General features: G+C 50.8%; 1 protein-coding gene across 8 annotated transcripts in view; it reads left to right on the forward strand.

Annotated features, from left to right (window-relative positions):
- Positions 1 to 14,326: 14,326 nt before the first annotated feature.
- RAPGEF1 (Rap guanine nucleotide exchange factor 1) overlaps positions 14,327 to 26,368 on the forward strand; it is a 122,413-nt gene continuing 110,371 nt past the window's right edge. For 3 of the 8 annotated variants that reach the window (XM_084798580.1, XM_084798591.1, XM_084798593.1), the window contains exon 1: positions 14,327 to 14,619. In XM_084798580.1, coding sequence (XP_084654706.1) covers positions 14,559 to 14,619 — 61 coding nt within the window. In that variant the 5' untranslated portion in view covers positions 14,327 to 14,558. The remainder of the gene's footprint in view (positions 14,620 to 26,368) is intronic. The other 5 variants (XM_084798596.1, XM_084798582.1, XM_084798583.1 and 2 more) reach the window with 2 other exon arrangements.

The raw sequence follows: 26,368 nt of genomic DNA on the forward strand, positions 1-26,368 counted from the left end.
GCAAGAAGACACACCCTTCTGGGTCCTCTCCCAGGGGTCCTGGCACTAGAGCGGGACATTGCTTCTGTGGACTCTGCTGCCCTCTAGTGGTTGCACTCATATCATTTTGCAGCTGCCAGGCCCGTGTGTGTGTGTGTGTGTGTGTGTGTGTGTGTGTGTGTGTGTGTGTGTGTGTGTGTGTGTGTGTGTTGTGTGATGGGGTGAGGGGAACAACCCATCACCATCCAGTTTGATCCTAGGATCATCTGAAATGAGGAGAGGACCACACAATGACCTTTGACAAGAACAGATGTCAGTCACAGAGTGGAGCAGCCAATTGGGCTTTCCTAGCACTGGGATGAGGATGTAGCTAGAAAAAGGGCTTAGGCAGTGATGGATCAAGGAATAGACTCTTTGTTCAGGTGCCTTGACTTATGTGGTTTTGTACATGGTTGCTGCTGTGTGTTGGGAAACATGCAGACACAGCCTAAATTAGTGTGAAAGAAAACAGAAGGTTGTACACCTTTTTATCTGCAAATCCAAAGCAACAACTGAGATGGGGGTGAGGGTCAGAAAAATACAGAATGTTTTCCAGCTCTGTTTTACAACTACCTGCAGCATCTTTGCACACTGAAACCCAGGGACAGGCATGTAAACCAACAGGACTCCTCAGAATTCACCGGGCAGCACCTCCAAGAGTGAACTTTCCATTCCACCTATCTGAATGTGGGTCAGCTCTCCCATGGCAGTACCATGACACAGGCCTATTTCTCCATCTCCTCTCCATTCTCAAGACAGCCAACCGAGGACATCTACCATAAGCAAATCCTCCTGGGGGCCACCCACTGTGGGACAGCCAGATGTGGCCTGCTCAAAGCCTCCTGACTCCCACCTCTGCATGCCCTGGGCATCTGCGTCAAGTGATTGATTCTTGGGTGTGGTGTGACTCCTGATACTTGGCCTCCCTGCGGTAGCCCCTGGAATTCTGGGGGTGGGGTGGTGGTGTATGAGCTTAGAGAACTCCGTAAAGGACCGGAAGACACAAGGTGGAGCTCACTGGGATGACGAGGCACCCCTGGAGGCCATGAACACAGAGATGGGCAAAAAGATGAGACCACTGTTGTGGAACAGCTGTTGTGAATAAGGGAGTTGAGAAAGCCCACAGTTACTATGTTTGTTGTTTCGAGACAGGGTTTTTATTGTGTGTCTCCGGCTGTCCTGGAACTCACTTTGTAGACCAAACTCGCCTCTGACTCTCAATGCTGGGATTAAAGGTGGCGTAGTGTGCTACCACCACCTGGCCCAAAGTTCTGTTTTATGGGATGGCAAGATGCAGATTAGTCGGTAGAGGGCTTGCCTGATGTGCAAGAGCCTCTAGAGCCAATCCCCAGCACGGAACAAGCCAGGTGTGGTGGTGCACATCGGCAATGCCAGCACTCGGAGGCAAAGGCAGGGAGATCAGAGTCCCAAGGCCATCCTGTGCTGTGTGGTGAGTTCGAGGCTAGCCTGAGCTGCACCATCTCAAAACAGATACATGAACAGGTAAGTTAGAGCAGCCTAAGAGGGCTCGTGAGTGCTTCGGTAACGACAGCTTTGTTGCCACCAAGTCTGCTGCCCGGGGTTACCAGCTCAGCCTGGAGGCCTTTAGTCCAATTTAAGATGGCATGAGGCCATACTGGAGAAAACGGAAGATGATAAGGAGAGTGGTGAGTGCCCGTGGTCTGGCTCTCCCAGGGAAATGTGCCTGCTTCTGGAAACGCTCAAGCTGGACCCTCCACACTGCTGGAGCCTGTGGGAGGAGTCCCTCACATGCTTCGAGCAAGTCGGCGTTATAACCAGGAAGGAGCCAACAATTTCTAGACAGCAGAAGCCGAGGTGGGGAAGTCAGGCTTCTCTTCTTCTGCCTCAGTCCAAACCTGAAAACAAACTAACTGGCCGCCATCAAGAGAGGAAAGAATGAACAACCCGTGCCAGTCGTGTGCGTTTCATGTGGTGGGATATTATAAAGGTAAGGGACAGTTACAACAGGAAAATAACTGCATAATAAAACATTATTACAGACACGATGTCTACCCCCCCCCAAAAAAAAGTCAAACCCAAACATTCCATCCCATGATGTTTAAAACCAAGCAAGCCAACCCATGTCCAGAGATGAGAACAGAGGTTGCCCCAGTGAGGCATCCCATGTGAACTCTGGGCCCACATTGGTAGCAAAGCCAGACCCCAAGAGCATTAAGGGTATTTGAGCTGCGGTTAGTACTGTTTTCCTCATCTGCATTACCTGCTTTGCAAATGATATAAAAATTTCCCCCAGACTCTTTTTTTCCCCATTAATTAATGTCTTTATTCACTTAACATCCATATCAAAGTCCCCTCTTCTTCCTCAGTCTCACCCTCACACACTCCTCACCCCACATGTCTCCCTCCCCTTCTCCTCAGAGACGGGGAAGTTCCCCCACCCCCATGGGTACCAATCCACACTAGCACATCAAGTCCCAGCAGGACTAAGTACATCCTCTGCCTCTGAGGCCAGACATGGCAGCCCAGCTAGGTGAAATAGACCCAAAGGCAGTCAACAGAGTCAGAGACAGCCCCTGCTCCGATTGTTAGAAGACCCATCTGATGACCAAGTCGCACATCTGCTACATATGTGTAGGGGGCCTAGGTCCAGCCGTGCTGTTTGGTTGGTGGTTCGATCTCTGTGATTCCCCCATGGGCCCAGGTTAGTTTACTCTGTAGCTTTTCTTGTGATGTCCTTGACCCCCTCAGACACCGTCATCGCTGCATCCAGCCCCCTGACTCTTCCAAAATACTCCCTGAGCTCTGCCTATTGTTTGGCTGTGGGTCTCGGCATTCAGCTGCAGGATGAAGTCTCTCAGAAGACAGTTATGCTAGGCTCCTGTCTGCAAGCATAGCAGAGTGTCATTAATAGTGTCAAGGGTTGGCCAGAAGTGGTGACACATGCCTGTAATCTCAGCACTTGGGAGGCAGAGGGAGGTGGCTCGCTGTGAGTTCGAGGGCAGCCTGGTCTACAAATCGACACCAGGACAGCCAAGGCTACACAGAGAAATCCTGTCAATAAAACAAAACGAAAAGTAGCGCCGAGGGTTGGGTCTCGAGTTGAGGCAGTCACTGCGTAGGCATTCCCTCAATCTCTGCTCCATCTTTCTATCCGCACATCTTGTAGGCGGGACAAATCCTGGGTTGAAGGTTTTGTGGAATGGTTGGTGTCCCCTCCCTCCACTGGCTACAGGAGGTGGCCACTTCAGCCTCCGGTATGTTCAGCTGCTAGGAGTCTCAGCTAAAGTCATCCCCATAGACTTCTGGGAGCCTCCCCCTCCCAGGTCTCCGCCTTGTCCCAGGGATGCCCCACCCACTGCTTTTGGTTCTCCCCCCCCCCCAGCCCTCTGCCCTGTGCTTTCCACATCTGCTCCACACCCCCCTCCCCTCCCCACTCCCTCTCTCACTCAGTTTCCTCCCTCATCCACCCCAGATGTCCATTTCATTTCCTCTTCTAAGTGACATTTAAGCATCCTCTTTTGGATCCTCCGTGTTACTTAGCTTCTTTGGGTCTGTGGATTGTAGCACGGTCATCCTATACTTTGTGGCTAATACCCACGTATAAGTGAGTATATACCATGTGTGTCTTTCCGGGTCTGGGTTACCTCACTCAGGATGATCTTTTCTAGTTCCATCCACTTGCCTGCAAATTTCATGACGTCCTTGGTTTTAATAGCTGAGTAAACATACCGCATTTCCTTTATCCATTCTTCGGTCGAGGGACACCTAGGTTGTCTCCCGTTTCTATGCCCAAGACTCTGATTGGCACCACCTCCCTATATAGAAGAACCCAGGCCCTCACTCCCTCACCCCAGGCAGGTGCTCTATGCCTTTCTTAATGTAAAGTGTGCATTGGCGAAGTACAATGGATAAAAAAAAAAAGCCCAGTACGTATGGATACGCTTTCTCTAGACGACAAGATGGCCACTCCTAACAGCATTCAAGCGTAACTCTCCCTGCCCCCACCCCCCACCCCACCCCCTGCAAGCAGGAGTTTCACTTCTGTAGGGCAAAAGCCTATGATCTCAGCAGAGGAGGCGGAAGCAAAACCTGTCTCAAACACAAACACCAGAGCGCAGAAATTAGTAACAGTAGCTGCTCCCAAGAGCATGAAATTTACTCTCTATGATCATTTGTGATTTGGTCCCCTGTTTTTTAGACAGGGTATCACTGTGTAAGCCATGGTATCCTACAACTCACAGTGTAGGCCTCCAGGTGCCAGGATCACCGGCATTAGAAGACGTTTTATTTTAAGGTATTATAGACTCATGTGTAGCTGTAAACACCACACACACACACACACACACACACACACACACACACACACACACACACACACACACCTGATGCCAATGTGCAGCCCCAGTGTACAGCTCCCTTTGTTTGCTTTTTCACGCAGACCCAGGGATGCCCTGGCCAAGCTCCAAGAGCTGGTTGAACCACTGAATTTCACCACAAGCCGAACTGCATCTCTCAAGCAGGATGTTCGCACCTCGCAGATAAGATGCAGAGCATTCTATCTCTGCCCTTCCTGTTTTCTTCTTAATTGCCCCACCCATTTCCCCCTCCCACCCTGTCTTTAACAGATGGCCGTGAATCTTTCACTTTATAGATTTTATAAATATTTATTTTTATGAGTGTTTTGCCTGCATGTGTGTGTGTAGACCATGTGTGTACATGGAGGTCCAGTGAAAGTATCAGATATGTTGGAATTAAGGTTACAGATGATTATGTGTGCACATACATAAATATTTGCCCATGAGTGTCAGTGCCTTCAGAGGCCAGACAAGGGTATCTGATCCACTGGTGATGGAGTCTGGCAGTGTAGATGGTGATAAACTCCTGGCAAGTGCTCAGCCAGGATAGGGCTTGGGACTCAAAGTTAGTCCTTTCTTTCTTTCTTTCTTTCTTTCTTTCTTTCTTTCTTTCTTTCTTTCTTTCTAAGATTTATTTACTATGTATACAGTGCTCTGTCTGCATGCACACCTTCAGGCCAGAAGAGGGCATCAGATCACATTACAGATGGCTGTGAGGCCCCATGTGGTTGCTGGGAATTGAACTCATGGCCTCTGGAAGAGCAGTCAGTGCTCTTAACTGCTGAGCCATCTGTCCAGCTCCAAACTTAGGCCTTTCTTTAAAGACTTCGAAATACTGCTCTCTTTCCACCGCAAATATACCACCATAACCAGGGGGAGTGATTCTAGATTGTTCTGCACTGGTGTGACCGATGGAGGACTAGGCGCTCCCCTACAAGGAGCCCCCAGCACTGGGCTTATTGGGGTTCTCTTTGTATCACCGCAAAACTCGGCACAGTATAAACACCCACCAACAAGTGACTGAAAGATCAAATATGCATTGGCATGAAAGATGTCACATAGATACATTTGATGGAAAACTTAGGCTGGGACTGCATCGGGCAGGATGCAGCGGTTGGTTCACACAGCATCGGGCAGGATGCAGCCCTGGCTCAAAGCCCTGTGCAGAGAAGATCCTCAGGAGGGGCTGTGCCCTGATCCAGGGAGTCTCCTTCTACCTCCAGCACAACCCAGAAGCAGAAGGAGAAGGGAAGTAGCTCAGACAATGGACCAGGCAAGGAAGGAGCAGTCACAATGTTACCCACGTTCTGTGGCTATCCAGGATCTGAACACTTGGCTATACTCAAGGACTAGGAGGAGCAAGAAGATGCATTCAACCCACAGATGGATTTGATGAATGTTTAACTGACCTCTCTTGCACAAGTTGATATGGATCACCGAAGCCGTTTGTATAAGATGCCAGAAGTCTGTGCTTGAAGTTTTAAGAGGAAAAAATCTGGAAGGATGCTCAAGTGCAAGTTTTTGCTTTATGATTCACATATCTGTACGTTTTTGTTTTGTTTTGTTTGTTTGTTTGTTTTGTTTTGTTTTTTGGTTTTTCGAGACAGGGTTTCTCTGTGTAGCCTTGGCTGTCCTGGACCCGCTTTGTAGACCAGGCTGGCCTCGAACTCACAGCGATCCACCTGCCTCTGCCTCCCGAGTGCTGGGATTATAGGCGTGCACCACCACGCCCAGCTTCTGTACGGTTTTATGTCTTCACAAATGACGAACACATATTTTGCACAAGACTTGGCAACTTAAGGATCTGTAGCCCAGTATGGGGGCATACACCTATAGTCCCAGTGACTGAGGCAGGAGGATTGCTTGATGAAGGATTTGAGGACAGCATGGGGCGATGGGCAACCATGGGGTGAGGGAGAGGGAGAGGGAGAAGGGGAGGGAGTAGGAGAAGAAAGAGAGGGAAGTGGGGGAGACTTGTAAACGTTAGTTTAGAAGTCTGGGCTTGGTGGCACATGCCTTTAATCCCAGCATTTGGGAGGCAGAGGCAGGTGGATCTCTGTGAGTTCAAGGCCATCCAGGGCTCTGTTTCATGGAAAAAACCCTGCCTCATAAAACCCAAAAGAAAAGAAAAAGAGGGAAAAAGAATTCTAGCTGCTCGCTAGGGGGCAGAAGAGATGCATCCTCCGTGTTTACACAGTTCCCGCCGCCCCTCTGTAAACTGGCTCATTTGAGGAAGCCACAACCCCCAGGCCTCTCAGGCTGGCAGTTGTGTCCCTCAAATTTTACCCCATCTTTTTAAGAAGGACCCCGCCCCTTAACCATTCTAAAGCACACAATTCATTTGCCCTGGCTACACCCCATGCTGTACAGAGGCCGCCTCCCTCTCCAGTTCTGACCCTGTGAAAGGCTCCCCATCCACCCTCAGGCCCCACCGGTGGCACTGGCTGCTTCAAGACTCCAGCTCTGACGCTTCAAGTACCTCATGAGAGTGAGAGCCCACTGCACTGGTCAGTTTGTGACAGCATTTCTTTTGTATAACGTCCTCAAGGCTTATCCAAGGCAGCATGTGTCGGTGCCCTAAGGTTGGGTATTTAGCTATATAAGGATGTGTTTACTGACCAATCCCGGAGTACTGACCGGCTTCAACATTCTAGCTATTGTTGACAGCACCTCTCAAAACAATTCTGCAAAGACTCGGCTTTAATGTTTTGGAGTAAATACCCAGAAGGGGACTGCTGGGTCTCTTGGTAGTTCTGGCTACTTATTTTATTTTATTTTATTTATTTATTTTTGGTTTTTCGAGACAGGGTTTCTCTGTGTAGCCTTGGCTGTCCTGGAGTTCTGGCTAATTTATATTGAAGTTAAGTGTTATTATTCTTATTGTGTGTGTATAGAGGTCATGGTACAACTTTCAAAAGTCACTCTCCGCTTCCAGCATGGGATCCGAGCATCAGACACGGATCGTCAGGTTTCCTTGGCAAGTGTTTTCACCCACAGCGTCAGCTGAGCCCTGTTTATTGTTTTCTTTGAGATAGCTCTCGCTACGTAGCCTTGCCAGGCCTGAAGCACATTATGTGGGCTGAGCTGGTATAGGATTTAGAGCAATCCTCCTCCCTCTGCCTCCTGAACGTTGGGATTATAGAACGCCACACCACACCTGGCTTACTTTGGAGTTTTGTGAGGGCCCTCCATACCGTTTCCCACAGCAGCTCTGTATGAGGAGTCTGGTTACTCCGCATTCTTGACAATCCTTGTTATGTGCTGATGGCCACATCCTTATGAAGTCTAAGGTGGGATCTGCGTCTGCTTTCACTCTTTGTTCTCTGATGACTCGTGATGTTGCCCAGCTTACTGTTGGCCTTTTCTGGTTATTTATAGACCTTTTTTTTTTTTAAATGAAGAGATGTTTATTTAAATCGTTTGCCCACTAATTCATTTAATTTACCTTTTGGTGCATTGAACCCAAAGCTTTGCCCAAGCTTATGGCTCACCACTGAGCTATATCTCAGTGGCCCCTTTGGTGGGGGTGGGGGTGGGGTGGGGGGCAGTTATTTATTTGTTCTTCTGACCCTGTAGTGGTGGTGGTAGAGTTCAGGACTATGTGTTCAAATTAATTCCTTGACCGGTAAAACAGTTGACACCTCTGTCCCATTGCTAATAGTATTTATTCTGCTGTTGGTAGCAGTGTGCGTGCTGGGGTGCATGTGTGCATGTACATATGTGCAGGTGTGCAGGCACATGTGTGGAGATCAAAGGCTGTTGAAAGCTTTCTTCCTCAATTGCCTTATTCCTAGATGTTTATTCATTTATTTTTGCTTGTATTTGTGTGCCAGAGTGTACGCCTGTGTACCATGTGCATTCGGGCAACTTTGGAGGTCAGAAGATGGTACCGGATCCCCTGGAAGTTTTGAGCTATGATGCGGGTGCTGGGACCCAAATCCAGGACCACAGTAAGATAAGTGTGGTGCTCTTAACCACTGAGCCATCTCTCCAGCCCCCTGTGCTTGTTAGTCCGTCAATTAAAGGGAAGAGAGAGACTCTCTGCTGAGAACCGGCCTTTCTCAGACCGGCCTGCAGGCAGGTCTGCAGAGCATTTCCTGACTGGTGGTTGATGTGGAAGGACCCAGCCCACTATGGGCAGTGCCACCTTGGGGAAGGCGGTTCTGGGTTATGTAAGAAAGCTGGCTGACCAAGTTGTGGGAAAGAGCCTGTAAGCAGCATCCCTCCTGGGGCTCTGCCTCAGCTTCCAGGTTCCCTCCTGCCTTCCTCAAGGATGGACTGTGATGTGGAAATATAAGTCAATAAACCAAGTTGCTTTTGGTCACGGTGTTTATCACAGCAACAGCAAGTGAACTGACACGCCCCCTAGCAGTATCTTTCCGTACCCAAAGCCTCAAATGTTCCTTATGATGTACGATTTGCCGCGTGTTAGTACCTGTGCCTTTTGGTACAATGTCAAAGAGACAGTTGCTGAATCCAGTGCCGTAAAGTATACAGCCTGGGCTTTCTTCTGAGAGTTCTGTGCCTTGCGTTTAAGCCATGGACCTGTTCTGTGTTAGTATTTGTGTGTGGTGTCAGGTAAGGGTCCAACTTCATGCTTCTTACGGGCTCCAGTTTCTACAGCATCACGTTTTGAAAAAAAGTCTTTATGACTTGAATGCCTTCGTCTTTTTTTTTGTTTGTTTTTGTTTTTGTTTTTGTTTTTGTTTTATGAGACAAGGTTTCACTGTGTAGCCTTGGCTGTCTTGGACTCGATTTATAGACCAGGCTGGCCTTGAACTCACAGCTATTCACCTGCCTCTGCCTCCCGAGTGCTGGGATTAAAGGCGTGTGCCACCACACCCAGCCAGAACTCTCTCTTTTTGTTGTTGTTTTGTTTTTTGAAGCAGGGTTTCTCTGTGTAGCCTTGGTTGTCCTAGACTCACTCCATAGACCAGGCTGCCTTGAACTCACGGAGATCCATGTGCCTTTGCCTCCCGAGTGCTGGGATCACAGGCGTGCGCCACCACGCCCGGCCTTCGGTGGTTAGTTTTCACTGTCCACTTCACACCATCCTAGAGGCACCTAGGAAGGGTTTCAACAAGGGACTGCCCAGATCAAGCTGGCCTTCGGGCTAGTCTGCAGCACGCTGCCTTGATTCTGTTAATTGATGTGGGAGAGCCCGCGTTCTGGACAGTTCCCTGGGCCTGGACAAGAGTGACCTGAGCATAGCAGTAGCTGCATCTTCGTTCACCCATCTCTCCTCTTGACTGTGGACATTATGTAACCAGCTGCTTTGGGTTCTCACCATCTTAACCTCCGATGAATGATGGACCACGAGACCTTTCTCCTCTAAGTCACATTTTTGTCGGCGTGCACTGACACAACAGACATGAAAAGAAGGCATTCTACCACTGAGCTATGCCTTCAGCCCTCTGCATCTCAAACCCAGTACCTCACTGTTTTGAATAAAGTTTTTTTTATAAAGACTTATTTATTTATTATGTATACAGATCTCGTTATAGCCAACATGTGGTTGCTGGGAATTGAACTCATGACCTTTGGAAGGGCAGTCAGTGTTCTTAACCTCTGAGCCATCTCTCCAGCCTTTGAATAAAGTTTGAAGCCTGGAAATGTAAATCCTCCAGTTTTACTCTTTTCAGGATTACCTTGGGGTCAGCTACTGTTTGTTGCCCATTGGTTCACAGGTCGAAAGCTTGGTCCTCAATGGACCAGTATTGGGAGGAGGTAGAATCTTTAAGAGGTAAGGCCTATTGGCTGGTAATTGGGCTTGGGGAGGAGCCGAGGGGAAGAGGAGAGAGATTAACATGCCCCTGCCTCCATTATAGGTCAGGGCTGGATTACAAATCTAGGCCGCCCATCTGTTCAGCCTACAGGTTCAGTATGAGACCTCTGTCCGTGGGACTGTCTGAAGTTGGACCATGAGCCAAAATAGGGTCAGGGATGTAACTCAGTAGTCCGGTACTTGCCTATGCAAGACACTGGGTTTGACACTAGTTCTGCATAAACAAACAAGCAAACTAAGCCGGTAAGTAACACAGATAAACTCTGTTTCTCCATAAAGAACCCAGTCTCTGACATGTTGTCACAATGACACAAAACAGACTTTCATAGTCACGTGAGCTTCTGTGTATGTTTTCTATTTCTACACTAACAATGCCGCATGTTCCAAGACAAGGACATGCCTGTCTCCATGTTATTTGTGTACTTTTACATTTTAAATTTTCCACCAGAAGCATTTGATAGTGATAACTTTGACTTCTTTTGCTTTTCACTTTGAGCAGGATCTCACGTCTCCTATAGCCCTGACATGACCTTGAACTCAGTATGTGGCTGAGATTTGGCTCAAACTCCTGAGGCTTCTGCCTTTATTCCCAAGTGCAAGGATCACTGATGTGCCTCCAACATACCTGGCTCGACCTGTTGTGGTTTTTAGTGGGCAAGTCCTTTGCCTCTTTGGTTAATTTAATCCCCAAGTGTTTATTTTTATTTATTTTGAGATGGAGCCTTGGTATATGACCCAGCCTGACCTTATACTTAGGATCCTCTTGCCTCAGTCTTGTTAGTGCTGGGATTGCAAGCGTGCCTCAGGACATCGCCGTGTGGACATTATGGATTGCGTACATGTGTGTGTCCCTTCGGGTGCAGGCGCACACGCCCTTGTGTGCATGTGTGGAGACTAGAGGTCCGTGTTCGGTCTTTCTCTATCACTCTTCCTCCTCTGAGACAGGGTCTCTCATTGAAACTGGATCCCATGTGCTGGCTAGATGCTTGGGCAGTGATCCTCCAGGAGCTGCTTCTCCACCTCCCCAGGACTAGGCTCCAGGACTAATTCACTGTGCCCAGCTTTTGTGTGGGTGCCAGGGATCTGAACTCAGGCTCTCATGCTTGCCTAACGAGCACTTTCCCAACTGAGCCATCTTACCCAGCCCTTCACACCCAGCCCTGCACATCTGATATATTTTTAAAAGATTTCTTTATTTATGTATTTATTATTTATACAGTATTCTGCCTGAATGTGTGCCTACACACCAGACAAGGGCACCACATCTCACTGTAGATGGCTGTGAGCCACCATGTGGTTGCTGGGAATTGAACTCAGGACCTTTGGAAGAAAAGACAGTGCTCTTAACCTCTGAGCCATCTCTCCAGCCCCACATCTGATAGTTTGAAAAAATTAGAACAGTAGCCGGGTGGTGGTGGCGCACACCTTTAATCCCAGCACTCGAGAGGCAGAGGCAGGCAAATCTTTGTGAGTTCGAGGCCAGCCTGGTCTACAAAGCGAGTCCAGGACAACCAAGGCTATACAGAGAAATCCTGTCTCAGAAAAAAATATTTGTTTATTGAATGTATACATGTGTGTGTGCATTAGAGGGTGTTGGTTCATCTAGAGTTAGTGTTATAGACAGTTGTAAGCCCCAGATATGGGCCCTGAGAATCTATAGCATAGGAATGATTTTGGAATTACAGGACTGTCAAGAGGACAAGTGACAGGTGTGGGACAGTTAGTGTCTGACCTTGACTTTGCCCGTGCACAGAGTAGTGGCCTGAGCCCAGAGCACTTAGGCATTGTTCATCTGAATTTGGATATGACTGTCCTGAGTTTCTTTCTTTTCTGCTTTCCTTCCTTTCTTTTTTAAAAAATATTTTTTTAATTTATTATTATGTATACAATGCTCTGCATGTACACCTGCAGGCCAGAAGAGGACATTAGATCACATTATAGATGGTTGTGAGCCACCATGTGGTTGCTGGGAGTTGAACTCAGCACCTCTGGAAGAACAGTCAGTGCTCTTAACCTCTGAGCCATCTCTCCAGCCTTTTTCTTTTCTTTTCTCTTCCTAAGACAGGTTCTTACTGTGCAGCTCTCTCTGTCCTGTAACTCACCATGTAGGCCAGGCTAGCCTTGAACTCAGAGACCCACAGGCCCCTGCCCACTGAGTGCTGGGATTAAAGGTGTCTGCCACCACACCCAGCTCCTGCCTGACTTTCTGATAGTGAAAGCCAGTTAGTTACTAACCAGGAGGGAGCTAGTGTTGTGGGGGCCTCGGGAAGGTTCTGCGGACAAGTAGTAATAAAACCGAGACACAAAAGAAGATGGTGAGCCAGTGGAGCGGAGGGGCAAGAACATTCTAGGCAGCACAAGAAGCATAGGAGAACAGCTAAGGTAAGGAAGACTGAGCTTTAGGCATTGCTTAGCTTTGTTTTAACCCTGTGTGTGCTCTGCTGTGGCTATCAACACCCTAGACCCTTAGGAAGCAAGCTGTATAAGTTGGGTTTGGCATCGACACTTTCCTCTTTGCAAATTCCTCACGATCTGATCTGCAGCAATTTATCACATGGATTCGATTTTGTTCATAGGAACGGTAAACTTGACTGCACCTATATTCATGCAGTTTGATTTTTATTTTATTTTATTTTTTTTTTGCTTCAGAATTTGGGGCGTGAAATATTGGCCTTCTGAGCTCAGCAGCCTAGAAGACTGAGCACCTTGGGAAGGCAGGGGAGGTGGTTCTTGAGCTACCTGCCAAGTTTGCCTGCTGATATAGCTTCCACCGGAGCTGAGCAGAGTCTTTCTGGCCCTGAGCAGCCGTTTGTCAACTGGAAAAGGGAAATGAATTTGTCAATCTTTGGCTTTGCCTTTGACCCCTAGAGGGCTCTGGAAGTTTGGCTGCCGACAGTGGGCAGCTCTCAGCCGCAGGATCGGTGAGCCTTTAGAGTGTGGGAGATTGAAATAGAAATCTTTGGGGGCACCACTCCCCTTTTTCTTTTCCCTGCACACCCCTCAAATTCTGTCCCCACCACTAGGTTACCTACCTAGAGATAAAACTTGTCTAGTTACTTTTAAATGTTTTAAAATTACATAGTGTGCATTTGCATGTGTATAAATCGGAGGGTAATTTGCAAAAGTTGGTGCTGCTTCCACTATGTAGGTCTGACTAAACTCAAGTGGTCAAGCTTGACAGCAGGCGCCTTTGCTTGCTAAGCTATCTGGGTCGGTCCCTGGCCTAGCTCTGTGTATGGGGGGGGGGGGGGGCATGGAGAGGAGGCAGGAGAGAGGCCGATGTGAATTCCATCTTAGCTAAAAACAGGAAGCAGGGAGCAAGTTTCCCTGTGTCTGAACACCCTCTCCTGCTGGCTAAAATGTATTGCTCACTAACACATAATGATATGATTTGGACTCTCCAGGCCAGTCGTGAGCTTGTTTGGAGGGAAGAATCCATTGTGTTAGCCTTGGTAGGATATGACATAGCTCTAGAAGGTTCTTTGAAGGTCCCTCCCCCTGCCAAAGAAAACCCTGAAAATGAAGTCATTAGCATACTAGAAAAGACTGCTCTCTAAGCTGTGTGTTCCCGTTAGATGGCTGCTTGAGAGGAAGCCAGGGTTGCTGTGTTCCTCCAGGTTTGGGTGTAGGCTTAGAGGATCAGGGCCCTTACCTGGCCACAAGGTGCGCCCTTTCAGTGGTCCCTGAGTTTCACATAGTGTGTAAGGGGTGGGAGGCTGGATGCGGGTGGCAGGTGGCATGAAAGTGTATGTCAGTCCCAAGCCTTGGTGTGCAGGCTCCTTGTGTCTTCGGTGAGGTTAGGGCCAATTAGAGGCCCTGGTGTGGAGCCTTGAGCCTGCAGAGGATGCTGAATTCGGGGTGATAGGCATGGGGAGTCCGTCCACGGCTTGAAACGGAAAAATCTGAGTTAGCAGAGGGTTCTGCATCTTTGATGAGGGGGCGTTCAGGAGTCCTGCATTGGGGTGATCAGTCATAGACTTGCTCTTTCTCATCTCTCTCTGAGAAAAGGGGTGGGGTCCACCATGCTGAGCCGTGGCGCGGGGGACTCCAGGCCGGCTGGGGGCGCTGCGTCCCGCGCCAGGCTTCTCCCGCCTCCGAGCCGGCAGGGGGCGGTATGGCGCGGGCGCCGCGGTGGGCTTCCGGCAGGTGGCGCCGTGGCCGCGGGGCCCAGGCCGGCGGGCGGGCGGCGGCGCGGCGCTGCGGCCGGCGGCTCGCGGCCCCGGAGCGGCGGCTGCGCGGGAGGTGGAGCGGCGGAGCGGCAGGCCCGGTGCGGGCTGGAGCGCGGTCGGCGAGCGCACGGGCCGCGGCCGCGCGGAGCCCCCGCCATGACGGCGCGAGCGTGAGGCGCGGCGAGCAGCGGCCCAGGAGAGCGGCGGGCGCGCCGGCCTCTTAGCCCATAGCGGCCCGGCCGGGGCCCGATGAGCAGCGGCCTCGGCCTCCGGCGCAGCCCGGAAATGTCCGGCAAGATCGAGAAAGCAGGTGAGGCGGGCGAGCGGGCGGCGCGCCTCCTGGCCTCGTGCGCTCGACCCCCGGTCCGGGCCCCAGGCTGGCAGTGACGCCGCGAGGGCCATCTTTGGACCGGGCCCGCCCGGCGCCGGGGGGCCGGTGATGTTAGCGGGATCTTGGGGTGGGGGTAGGCGAGGGAGTGGAGGACCCGGTAGCCTTGTTCCCTGGAACTTCCCACAAAGGCTGGAGCCGGGGACCCGGAGGAGGCCCAGCCCCGACCGCCTGCAGTAGGGTAGGCGCGCTCCAAAGGTGATCGGCAGCCCAGTTACAAAACGTGTCGCTCCTAATGAACCTCGAGTTTAACCACAAGTGTCCACTTCGGTGGCTTCAAAGGAAAGCAGGCTGGGGTGTGTTGGAGCCGATGTTTGAGGGCGCAGCCAAGTTGTCTTCCGGTATTCTGCCTTGCTCTGCAAGCGGTGCAAGTGGGGAGCCACTAGGGTTGGGGGAGAAGGTGGATGCGATCTTGATGCAAACCTCATCTCTTTGTGTGTTCCTGGAAATCTTGGGGAGTCGTCTCCCAGTTGCCCTCCCTGCTTGCATATTCTGGGAGTTAAGACACTCCCGAGAGTCAATTACTGTTGTGCATATGGGGCCCAGTGCTTAATTAGCCGGCAAGCAGGAACTCCTTATAGGGGAGGGCGGATTCTTGACTGCTAGGTGAGGCAGGCAGTGGTCCAGGGCCGGTGTTGGGGGTTGTCACAGCGGGGAAACTCCGGAAAGAAGCAGACTTGTAAGAAGCTGAGAAGGTGTTCGGTAGCACTGAATTTTGGAAGTTGCGATTTCACAGGTGGACTTTCGGGATACTTGGCTGGGATGTGTATTAGCAGTGGACCAGCAAGCAAAGAATGTAGCCTTTGCAGCCGTTGTTTACTCATAGGAAGCGTGATTTGCTGCTCTTCATTGATCACCTACTGTGAATCTTCACTCTATGTTTGGGCCCTTTGGTTGTGTTGTTTATTAAAAAATACTTGAAGGGTGCCTTAGAGGATGTGGTTTGTTTAAGGACTCAGAGGGGCTCAGTGAAAATGTGGAGCCCACCCAGCTGGGTGTTGACACCTGCCTTCTGACTAGACGCTGGGTACCATGTTCATGGCTGGCCGGTCCGGGTTCAGGTGCTGTTTCTGGAGTGTTTCTCTCTTTGTCCTATCGCCCTAGGCCTTGTCTAGTGACCATGAGTCTCCTTCCTGCATCCGTGCTGCTCTGGAAATATCTTCGGTCCATTTGTGTAGCGTTGCTTAGGGACTCCTTATAGTGTCACATCCGAATTGCACTGTTGGGAAACTTGGATAATTTATTTAAAAATAGCATTAATGGGCTGGAGAGATGGCTCAGCAGTTAAGAGCACTTGTTGCTCTTGGGCGCCCAGGTTCAGTTTCCTGCACCCATGTGGCAGCTCATAACCATCTGTCACTCCAGTTTCAGAGGGGCTGATACCCTCTTGTGACCTCCTGGGCACCAGACACACACGTGATACACAAACCTATGGGCAGGCAAAGCTTCCTGTAAGTAAAATAAAATGAATATATCTAAAAATACATTTTAAATAGCGTTTACAGAGTTTTCTCTATCAGAATAGTATGTGCCCGTTATGAAAAAATTGGGAATCATGGAAGAGTAAGTAAACAGAGGATGAAATGAGCTTCCTTCCACAGACTTCCTTCCACAGCTCAGACTGACAAGGCCTTCCTCTGATTCTCCACCCCGGTCCCTTTCAGCATAGGTCATGCCTGGGCCTTCTCTGGCCACCACCCTCTACTAGAGGCTGTTGCAGTGCCCGCCTCAGAGGAGCTGATGTGGGAGCTAGAAGTGGTACCTAGGCTGCCGGGCCCCAGTAGAGGGAGGGCCTGGAGAATGCTGCTCACTAGGCGGGGAAGAGAGGGTTAGGCTGTCTTAATGCAGAGAGAGGTGGCGGGAAGAGGGCTGCAGAAAGGTTGGGAGGACCGTGCCTTTGGGAGAAGCAGCTAGGGGTGAGAGAGTTCTGCAGATCACAGACGGGGTGACAGGGAGCGAACCCTCTCGCAAAGCTCTTTGGCTGTGGTCCACATACACCTGTCCAGGAAGATTGGTGTGTGCTTGGAGGGAGGGCTTCCCTCGTGGAGCTTCTGTGGGTCATCCTAGGTGAGCGCTGTGTGCCTTCCACCGGATTTCCCATCAGGATGCTGGTGGACTTGCTCTTAAGCCTGAGAGATGGTGTGATTGGGAGGAGAGGCCTTTATTCAGCTGGGTAACAAGTCTCCAGTAGTTATGGAGTGCGCCCAGTAAACAGTTGCTGCTGTTTCCTGTGCTTTAAAGCAACAGAAGTGTTTCTGAAGTGCGCTTGTGCTCTCGTCTCTCTGAAAATGCGACTGCTGGTTTTCTCCTCAGAGTTTGGTGTGGGGGTGGGTTTAGGGATTTTTGAGTGAGTGGAAATCTCGCACCCCTACCCTGGTATCTTCTGGTCAGTTTGCCTTCCCTGTTTGCACCTTTCAGTTAGCTCTGAGGCAGAGCTTCTGGATCTGTCTCTCAGTCATCAGAGGTCACAGCACTTCATGGGGGCATAGGAAGGCAGCCTGAATATGTTCTTCTGCTCCAAGAGCCCAGGGAGGACCAGGGCAGTCTCAGTTGAGGGCTGTCTTGCTGGGCTGTCAGTTAGGAGGGTGGAGAGGAAGGTTGAGGTGAGGGGTGACACTTCCTGGGTATACTGTGGCCAGGCACTGAGGGAGTTCTCTAGGAAACCAGCGAGGATGTGCATAGCTACTTTGAGGTTGCAGGGTGAGGGTGGGGGTGCGGGGCAGAGGCACTTTGGGGCACATGTTAATGTGGTGTTAGTTGTACAAGCAGGTGGCTTTTCCAGCAAAGACCTGAATCAGGAAAGTTGGTGTCCCCAAATATCTGGAGCCTAATGTCAGGCTGGCAGTAATAGCTGGCTTTAGCCCACTGGGCCACGTGTATTCACAAGGAAGAAAAGAGCCAGTGCTTAAAAACCAGGAAATTGCTCAGAAATCTCAGGTCCTGAGTTCTCCCAAAGGATGAGCCTCTGGTAACTCAGAGTCCTTTCTCACATTTGTCCCTGTATGTGGGAGCTGTCTGCCAGGTCTTCCTGTCCCTTTCCCTGCTCTCCACATCACTGAGTCCCCCATGCCCACTTGGACTGTTGCCATTTTCGACCCCGACTCGCTGAGATGATTATATCTGTTTGCCCGTGATCTGGACTTTGACTCTTGCCCCCATTCCTTCATTGATTGGTTCCTCCATTCCTTCATCCAGCAGTGACTGAGCTCCTGCTCTGTCCTGGGCTGTGTGTGGCTCTGGGCATTGGGACCTGCGTGAGGGCTGCACTGGCCTGTGTCCTGTGTGTCAGGGTGGTAGTGGTGACTGTAAACTCCTACTACAGTAAACAGAGATTTCAAGGACCTCGCTGATTTCAACAGGGCCGGGAAGCTGAGGGGCGGGGAGTTGCCTTGTGGGGAATGGCCTGCGCGACCTCTGTGCTGGGGGGTGATCGCGGGGGCCTCACTCAGCCCTACTCCTGCCTGCCCCACTCCACTCGCTCCGGTCCTTCAATTACTGGCCACCTGGCCCTGGGGAATTTGAATGGTTCTATGGTGTTCTCACCCTGCTCCTCCCCCTCGGACCCAGTTAAACCACAGCCTGCCCATAAGCATCTTCATTTACCAGACTATCTGGCCAGTGCTGGCCCCTGGGGCTGCAGTGAAGTTTGTTGGGACTGCTGGGATGGCCACAAGCTCCCCCAGCACACCCACTGACAGAGTAAACACAGTCTCAAAGTCCATGTGCTGTGCTTGGCACATGCTTATATGCACCTTTGTTTTGTTTTTGTTTTTGTTTTTTTGAGACAGGGTTTCTCTGTGTAGCCTTGGCTGTTGTAGACTCACTTTGTAGACCAGGCTGGCCTCAAACTCACAGCGATCCGCCTGCCTCTGCCTCCCAAGTGCTGGGATTAAAGGCGTGCGCCACCACCTTTGTTACAGGTGGAAAGAGAGTTAGAGTGGAACCTGTCTGTACTCTCTTCTCAGAGCAGATACTGAAAGTCAGGCCTGTGCCCCTTGTTTCTGTGGCCTCAGAGGGCCCTTCGATGTGCAGCCCCTGGGTGCCGAGCCTTTTCAACCACTCAGCTAGTGCTTTCCTTACCCCTAAGTTAGGAATCTTTGTGGCTACAGTGTTTCTAGGCAGTGACATAAAATCTGAAGCACCATGTTCCTCCATTGTCCTTCCTCTTCAACATTTTCTGTGTGCCTCACTGGCACACCCCGTGGTGTGGGATGGCACCTGGAATGGTACCTCTAGAACATGGTCTTCCCATGGCGCTAGGCCAGCGGTAATAGCAAAATAGGACCATCTGTTGACACTTCCCTTTCACTTCAGCTTTGTCGCAGCCGGAGTGTGAGACTTGACCATCCCCATGTTGCACCTGTGGCTAGCAGAGGCCTGGACAGTTTTGGTTACTGCCCAAGACCACAGTCTTGGGGAAGTGAAATGGGGAACTGACCCCCCTTTCTGTCTGTACAGAGACACTGCAGAGTCCCAGTGTTGTGAGGGACACGGCAGCATCTGCCCCAATTTTAGTTTCCTTTTCTACATTTCTTTTTTGATCCTAGAGAGAAGAAATGGCTCCAAACTACCTAGTCAGTTAACGTAGCCTCAACTTGGCCTTGGGGCTGCTTGTGATTTTTTAAATACTTGACAACATTCACAGCACCATAGGGAAGTAAGAGAAAAAGCGTTTTTAAATCTGCCACAGCAAGCCCCAGTATTTCCTGATCTTCTGTGCAGCTGTTGGCAGAGGCAATTTGAATGGGATTCCTTGTAGCCGGGAGACAGGAGACGGTAGGCTTGGAAAGATGACTCACGTATGAGCTTGCAGAAAAACCATTTCCCAAATTAGCCCAGACTGCAGCTTGCTCTTCTTGCAGGCTGGGTCTTACCTCAGTCCAGCCAGTGTGTTGCCTGTTGCCATAGTAAGATGACACAGTGGAAAGAGGAGAGGCCTAGCCACAGCGCCTGCCACACCCACATGACCTCCACCCCCTGCGTTGCTGCTGGGACAGGTGTTGCCAACGACAGTCACCCACAGCAGCCCAAAGGCTTTGTTAGGAGTAAATAAACACAGCCCTCAGCCTGTGAATTAGAAGAGATCTGTCATCCGCCGGGCCTGTCGTTTGCTTAGTCGTTTGTTTGAGATTGTCCGAAGCCTTATGTGTCCTCAGGTGATTTTTCCCTTCTCAGGCTCTCACTTTCTCCACCAGCTCCTGGAAGGGTTGGGACTCTGAAATTAGTGTTCCCCGATTGCTGTCTAAGATGGCAGGGCCCCTTTATCCCTAAGGGAACAATTGCAGGAGGCTGGGGATGCAGCTCAGGGGCAGAGTCTGTCTAGCCTGAGTAAGGTTTTGGGTTTGATCCCAGCGCTGGAAAACGAAACAAACCATTAAATAACAAACAGTCGGGGAGCTGCTTTGAGTTCAGCTCCTCTTGCCCTGTTGTGGCCTTTGAGGCTCCTCTGACATGCCTCCACCAACAGTGGGAAAACCCATGTCCAGGATGGCCTCACAGCTTCCTCCTCACGGTGCCTCGTGCTTTCTCTTCCCCAGCAGATAGTAAAATGGGGAAAGGCACCACACAGCAGCTGCGGTGCTGTTTAACGCATTCAGAGTCCAGAGCCCGGTTTCCTGTCTACAAGCTAACAATAAACAAACAAAGCCTTAAATATTTAAATAGATCTTTAGTTCCTGGGAGGGGTGTGCCTGTCCACTGCTGGCAGCTTAGCACACAGTAGGTACCCAGTCCACACTTACTCAAATAAGGAGTGATGACTGGGTATAGCGCTTGCCTGGCATGCACAAGGTCATGAGGTCATCCCCAGCACTGCTGGTCCAAGTGAAAGATCTTTTATAAAAGGTGTAAATGTAGTCAATATCGTCACAGAATAAATTCATGTTTCTGTTTTCAAAGCATTGATTGTCTCCTAACCCTTATTAGGGATCAAAGGAGAGCCTTCCACATGCTACAGCAATGCTGTACCACTGAGCCACACCCCAGCCCTGACTAACTTAGATCCAGCTTCCTCTGGGTTTAGATTGCTGCCAAAGTTGCTTCTCGGAGAGTTGGTAGGACTTCTCCGACAAGGAGTGTCCAGTGGAGGGGACTCTGCGTTAACTGTGTACATGGTCAGCATTGCGGTCGGATTCCCAAGCTCCTGGGGAGGCAGAGGCCAGAGGATGAAGAGTTCCAAGGCCAGCCTAGACTACAGAGGGAAAACCTTAAAAACAAAGGCAAACCACCCCGCAATTCCCCAAGCCTCACGTGGTGGCCTGCCTGTGTCCCTGGTTTTGGGGCAGCTGAGGTAGGAGGATGTGTTAGTGTTTGAGGCTGGGCTGGGCAGTGTGGTGAGACTTCATCTGGAAAAAGAAAAGGGAAAAGAGAAGTTTGCCATACACAGGCTCTAGGCTGGGGCTGGAAAGATGGCTCGGTAGTTAGGAGCCCGGGTGGCTTTTGCAGAGGTCCCAGGTTCAGTTCCTAGCACTCATGTGATGACTCACATCTAGAAGTCCAGATCCAGAGGATCCGACACACTTCTGGTCTCCGTGGGCACAGCATGCAAACGACGCACAGACAGGTCACCCATGTACATAGGTAAAAATAAATAAGTCTTTAAAAAAATCAGACCCTCAGTTCAAGCCCCACATTGCAAGAGGAAAAGCAGATGTCAGAGTGCTAGGCCAGGGTGAGGCAGAGCTCCACTTTGTGCTACCAGAACGCTGCTTGGCAGCACGCACCCCAAACCCCGTTTTAGTCACTGCCTGCTTTGCACAGGAGCAAAGAACCCTTGGGTAATACCCACCCTTCATAGAGCAGTCACTTGCTGGCATCTACACAGCAATAGGGCTGCCAACCCTGCGCAGGATGGTACCAAGCGAGCCCCTAGTAGGTGTCCCCTGTCTGCGTGTTGAGCTTCTCAGTTGCCCTTAGAACGTCTTTAGTAGCATCTCTCGGCTCTGCTCATGGGTGGCTATAAGTATCTGTTGCCTTGAGTGGCGGGAAAAGGTGGGTACTGCCTCCCCTTCTGTTTCTGTCATAGAGCCTGGGTGTCTTGTGTGAGTGGAGGCTGGCCTGGGTGGCCTAGGAATCCTGATTCTCTGGTGGCACTTCCTTTTTCTACATCTTTCTTTCTTGCCTGATACATGACCCAGAGCTCTTCCTGCTCCTACTGACACAGTCCTGCCAATGTAGTTAGCCTACTGCACCCATTGCTTTCCCCAGCCTGCCAGAGTCACCAGAGTCACAGTCAGTTCACTACGAATTAAATTTTGTGTCAGAGCGTCATCCTGCTTTGAAAGCATGGAAACTGTGTCTGCTGGCCAAGAACAAGAGCCCATTACAGTACTTTAAAGCTTTAAAAATATTTTATTTTATGTGTGTGTGTGTGTGCTCACACGCGCACACGCGCGCGTGCGTACACGCACATGTGCATGCATGCATGCATGAGCCTGTGGCGGTCATAAGAAGGCGTCGAATCCCCTGGAACTGGTTGTAAGCCGCCGTGTGGGTGCTAGAAACTGAAACCAGGTTCTCTGAATGAGCAGTAAATGCGCTTAACCACTGAATTGTCTCTCCAGTCTCCACTTCATAACTTTTATAAATGACTGCCATTGGTGTGGTGTGACAGGCGTGCCTCCCAGGCACACAGCAAGATGGCCCAGCAGGTTAGAAGGCCCCTTCCTGTGAGCCTGACGTCATGAGTTTAATCCCTGGTCGCACGGTGGGAGGAGAGGCCACTCCCACAAGTTGTCCTCCGGCCGGCCCCCGCGTGTGCGCCGTGCTGCCTCCCAAGAGCACAGATAATGCAATAAGGATTGAAAATAGAGCAGGAGGGCGCTGTTGCCGTGTGCTGGGAGGTGGCTGTAGATGAGAAGGCAGCTGAAGCCCCATGGACTGCTGGCTCCCCACCACCACCTCACTGACCTGGAGCAAACAAAGGAGACTCCAGGTTGGAAACAGTGGTGTATTTATTTGCTGGTTATGGATAGTCCCATGTGCCCGTCCTCCTTCTAGTGGCTGGTTGTGAACAGATAGATGGATGATTGTGTGGGGGCCTTGGAATTGATGTCTCTCAGCCCCTCTTTTCAGTAAGTAAAAATAATAGTAGCAGCTACCAGTCATTAGGCACTGACCACGTGCCAGTACCAGGCTCTGCCGAAAGCATTCCGCACATGTGACTTCATCCTCACAGTGGAGGAAAGGTGCTGTACTGTTCGGCAGAGTGCTCCAAGCTACAGGCTGTTCTGGGAGCTCTGGAGCAGTTGAGATGACTACACTCAGACATGGAGTGGGGCGGAGGTAAAGCCCACAGGCATGCGCACTCCTTGCCTAGGTCTGGAAACCTGTCTCAGCTCTGTGACGTGGGCAAAGACTGACTTACCTTTCCAGGTACCCCTCTGCCTGAGAGGTGGCTGCTGTAGGGTTATGGATGAAGTGTAACAGGCAGCTTGGGAAGAAACTGTCCTGTATGGGAGCTAGAGCCAGGGAGAAGTTGCTTCCACCCCAGACCCGGCCCACCCGCGGTTCCATCCCCTTCCTCCCTCCCTCCCTGTTTTGTCTTTGTTTTTTTTGTTTTTTGTTTGTTTTGTTTTTTAAATATTTATTTATTATGTGTATAGTGCTCTGCTTGCTTGTACCCCTGCAGGCCAGAAGAGGGCATCAGATCACATTATAGATGCTTGTGAGCTACCATGTGGTTGCTGGGAATTGAACTCAGGACCTGTGGAAGGGCAGTCAGTGCTCTTGAGCGCAGAGCCATCTCTCCAGCCCCTGTTTTGTCTTTGAGACAGGAGTTTGCTTTGTATCCTAGGCTGGCCTTGAGCCCACTGTGTAGCACAGGCTGACCTCAGACTCAGAGCAGTCCTCCTGCCTCAGGCTTCAGGGTACTGGAGTCACTGGTACTTGCTTCCATGCCCTGTTGAGCCGGGGACCATGGAGCCCAGGCTGGTCTCGAATTCACTATCCAACTGAGGCTAACCTCAAACACACCTGATTCTTCTGCCTTTGCTTCCCAGTACTGGGTTTGCTGGTGGTGTCCCACGAGGCTGACAGCTCAGGTCCTCCTCAGCAGCAAATGCTCTTTCCCGCCGAGCCACCTCCTCTGCCCCATGGAAGTGCTTGTCAGAACAAATGAATGCAAGTCTTTTCACTTGACAAGCCTCTTGCCACTTGTTGACTCTGTCTTCTCCAAGGTGTTAGGGCTGCGCAACATTGGTCTAAGTGAGGAAGGTGGTGACCAGTGTCCACTTTCTCTTATGTGGCAGACACTGGGCTAGGAGCTGGACCTTCAGATAGGTGCTTGATGGATGGATCTTCTCACTGGGGGAATAGGCAGCTATTGGGACCACTTGACAGCAGAGGAGAGGGAGGTGACTGACCTGCTGAGTCACAGGGGTGGCTCAGAGGCACCCCTAAGGCCATTGCTTGGAACCAGCTCAGCTTGGGACTCCCCTGGGGCTTTCCTGCATCGCTGCCTACAGACTTGCAAAGCAGCCTGTGGGTCGTCTGTTTAGAAGTGACTGGAAACACTGCAGAAAGGCAGCTTGGGGGTGCCGTAGAAGGGAGAAGTGGCCCTGGTGGGTGTCACTGAGTGCCTGCAGCCTGGCCTTTAGAAGTCCTACAGTTATTAGCCAGTGCCTGTGTTCAGGAGACCGAGCCATTCATACATTTCTTAATGGTAGAGGCAGGGTGAGCCTGAGCAGGGGCCGCAAGAAGATGGATCCTCCTCGTGACCCCAGGACTGCGCAGTGTACTGAGTCAGTGCCATGTGAGCTGTACAGTGACAGGCCACACAGGTACAAGGAGAGGCTGAGGGTGGGCCTTGGGGCCCAGAGCCAGATTTTCTTTGCCAGCTTTCCCAAGAGGTGGCTATGGAGTCTTCCTCATTTTAGTGTGTCTGTCTCGCAGTGTGAAAGGATTAGTCAGTGAGGTTACTGACACCTCAGGGCTCTAGTTGAGAACTACTGAGTAGGGTTAGCCTTGTTCTTATTTAAGGGCCCTTCTGCCCTAAAATAACAGTTCTTTATAAATATTGATAGAGCCGGCCGTGGTGGTGCACGCCTTTGATCCCAGCGTTCTCGAGGCAGAGGCAGGTGGATCTCTGTGAGTTCGAGGCCAGCCTGATCTACAGAGTGAGTCCAAGACAGCCAGGGCCACACAGAGCACTCTGCCACTGAGCCCCAGCCAGCTCCTCCTTCCCCCTGCTTCTCCTGAGAAGGCTGACCCCAAGGGTACGGTTGGTTAGGAGTGGCTCTAGTTAGGCAGCAGGCCTGTGAAGAGATGCCCATGCGTGGAGGGAGGATCTGGGTCTCACTTCTGTCACACACACTAGCCATACTGCCGGCGGGATGAGGCTAGCCCTGGCTGTGCCGTTCTGGTCTAGAAGAAATGAGCTTGAAGGTTCTGTGGCGGGGCTCCACCCCCGGCAGATGTGTTCTGACCCCCACCCAGAGCTGACTCAGTTAGTGAAACCATCATAATGTCTTGCTTTTGTTTTATGATTGTTAAAAATGTCATTCAGGTCTTTGTGTTAGGTAATTTACAAACGACTGAGTGTCCTGTCAGGGTGATCCCTGACCTGCGTTTTCTTCCCAAGGGCACCTTTCACAGCTACACTGACTCAGGAATCCTGTGTCATGCTGTGCATCTTCCTGGGCATCCCTGCCGGCAGGGGTGTGTAGACCCCATGCTGCTGGCATAACGCGCTGTGTGTGTGCAGGAGCCGAAACATCAGCCCTGGAGCAGCAGGATCTCTCTCTTCATTAGCATCACCTAAGTCATCTGTGCTTCTGCCTGGACTTGTCCAGAGCAGCTTACACATACTAGTTCTCTGAGCTCATCACAGAACCAAAGGCCTGGATCAAAAGCATGCTTTTTTGCATGGTCTGGCCTTGTCTCCCTCCCTTCACCACCCTGAGCACAAAAGCTTGTAGGAGCTGTTTTTGTGTTTGAAGCCTAGGAACTGGGTGGGAACATGCACTGTACTGTGCTCTCACTCTGGGCGCCAGTGGCCTGCGTTCTCAGGTCCCAGCTTGATAGGATGAAAACTCTTTCTGCTAGGAGGTCATGTAGGCTGAAGTCATCGCAGAGTGTGAGGGTCACCATCGCCACTAGGCTGAGGACAGAGCTTTCAGGCAGTGCAAAGACAGCGAGCCTGGAGCTGCAGTCACTAATCCTCTGTGTCCCCTCTGTGAGCTGAGGCTGTGGTCGGCTGGAGCGTGTATGGATGGTCAGTCCTCAAGGAAACTTGACACATGCTCTCTCCTGCCGTGAATCCCTCCTCCTGGGCGAACATTGGCTCTGTAGGACGTCATGTCCCCTAGGTCAGCCAGACTGAGTTCAAGTGCAGTCCTCATGTGCCCCGAGGGTTAGCATCCCAGGAGTGGTGCTTTAATGTAGCCATGTGTGGAGGGCAAAGGGAGCTCTAAAGCTCACGCCGTAACCCTGTCTGTCTTTTTAACCCTCCTACATCAGGATGCCCAGCCATTTCATCACTGCAGTCCTGTCAATCTTTGAGTAAAACTCTTCCACCCTCAGGAACCCCCAGCTCTCTTCCGTCTGTGCTGTGGAAATGCGACTAGGATTGTGGACACTGGTTTCTTTACTCTGCCCTCTTCAGGTTATGTTTATCTTCATCTTGTTCCTTTTTATTGCTGTGTCTATTCCATTGTATTGGCTTATCTGCTTG

Source organism: Acomys minous, assembly GCF_964271855.1.
Source record: "Acomys minous genome assembly, chromosome: 10".
NCBI classification, from domain to species: domain Eukaryota; kingdom Metazoa; phylum Chordata; class Mammalia; order Rodentia; family Muridae; genus Acomys; species Acomys minous.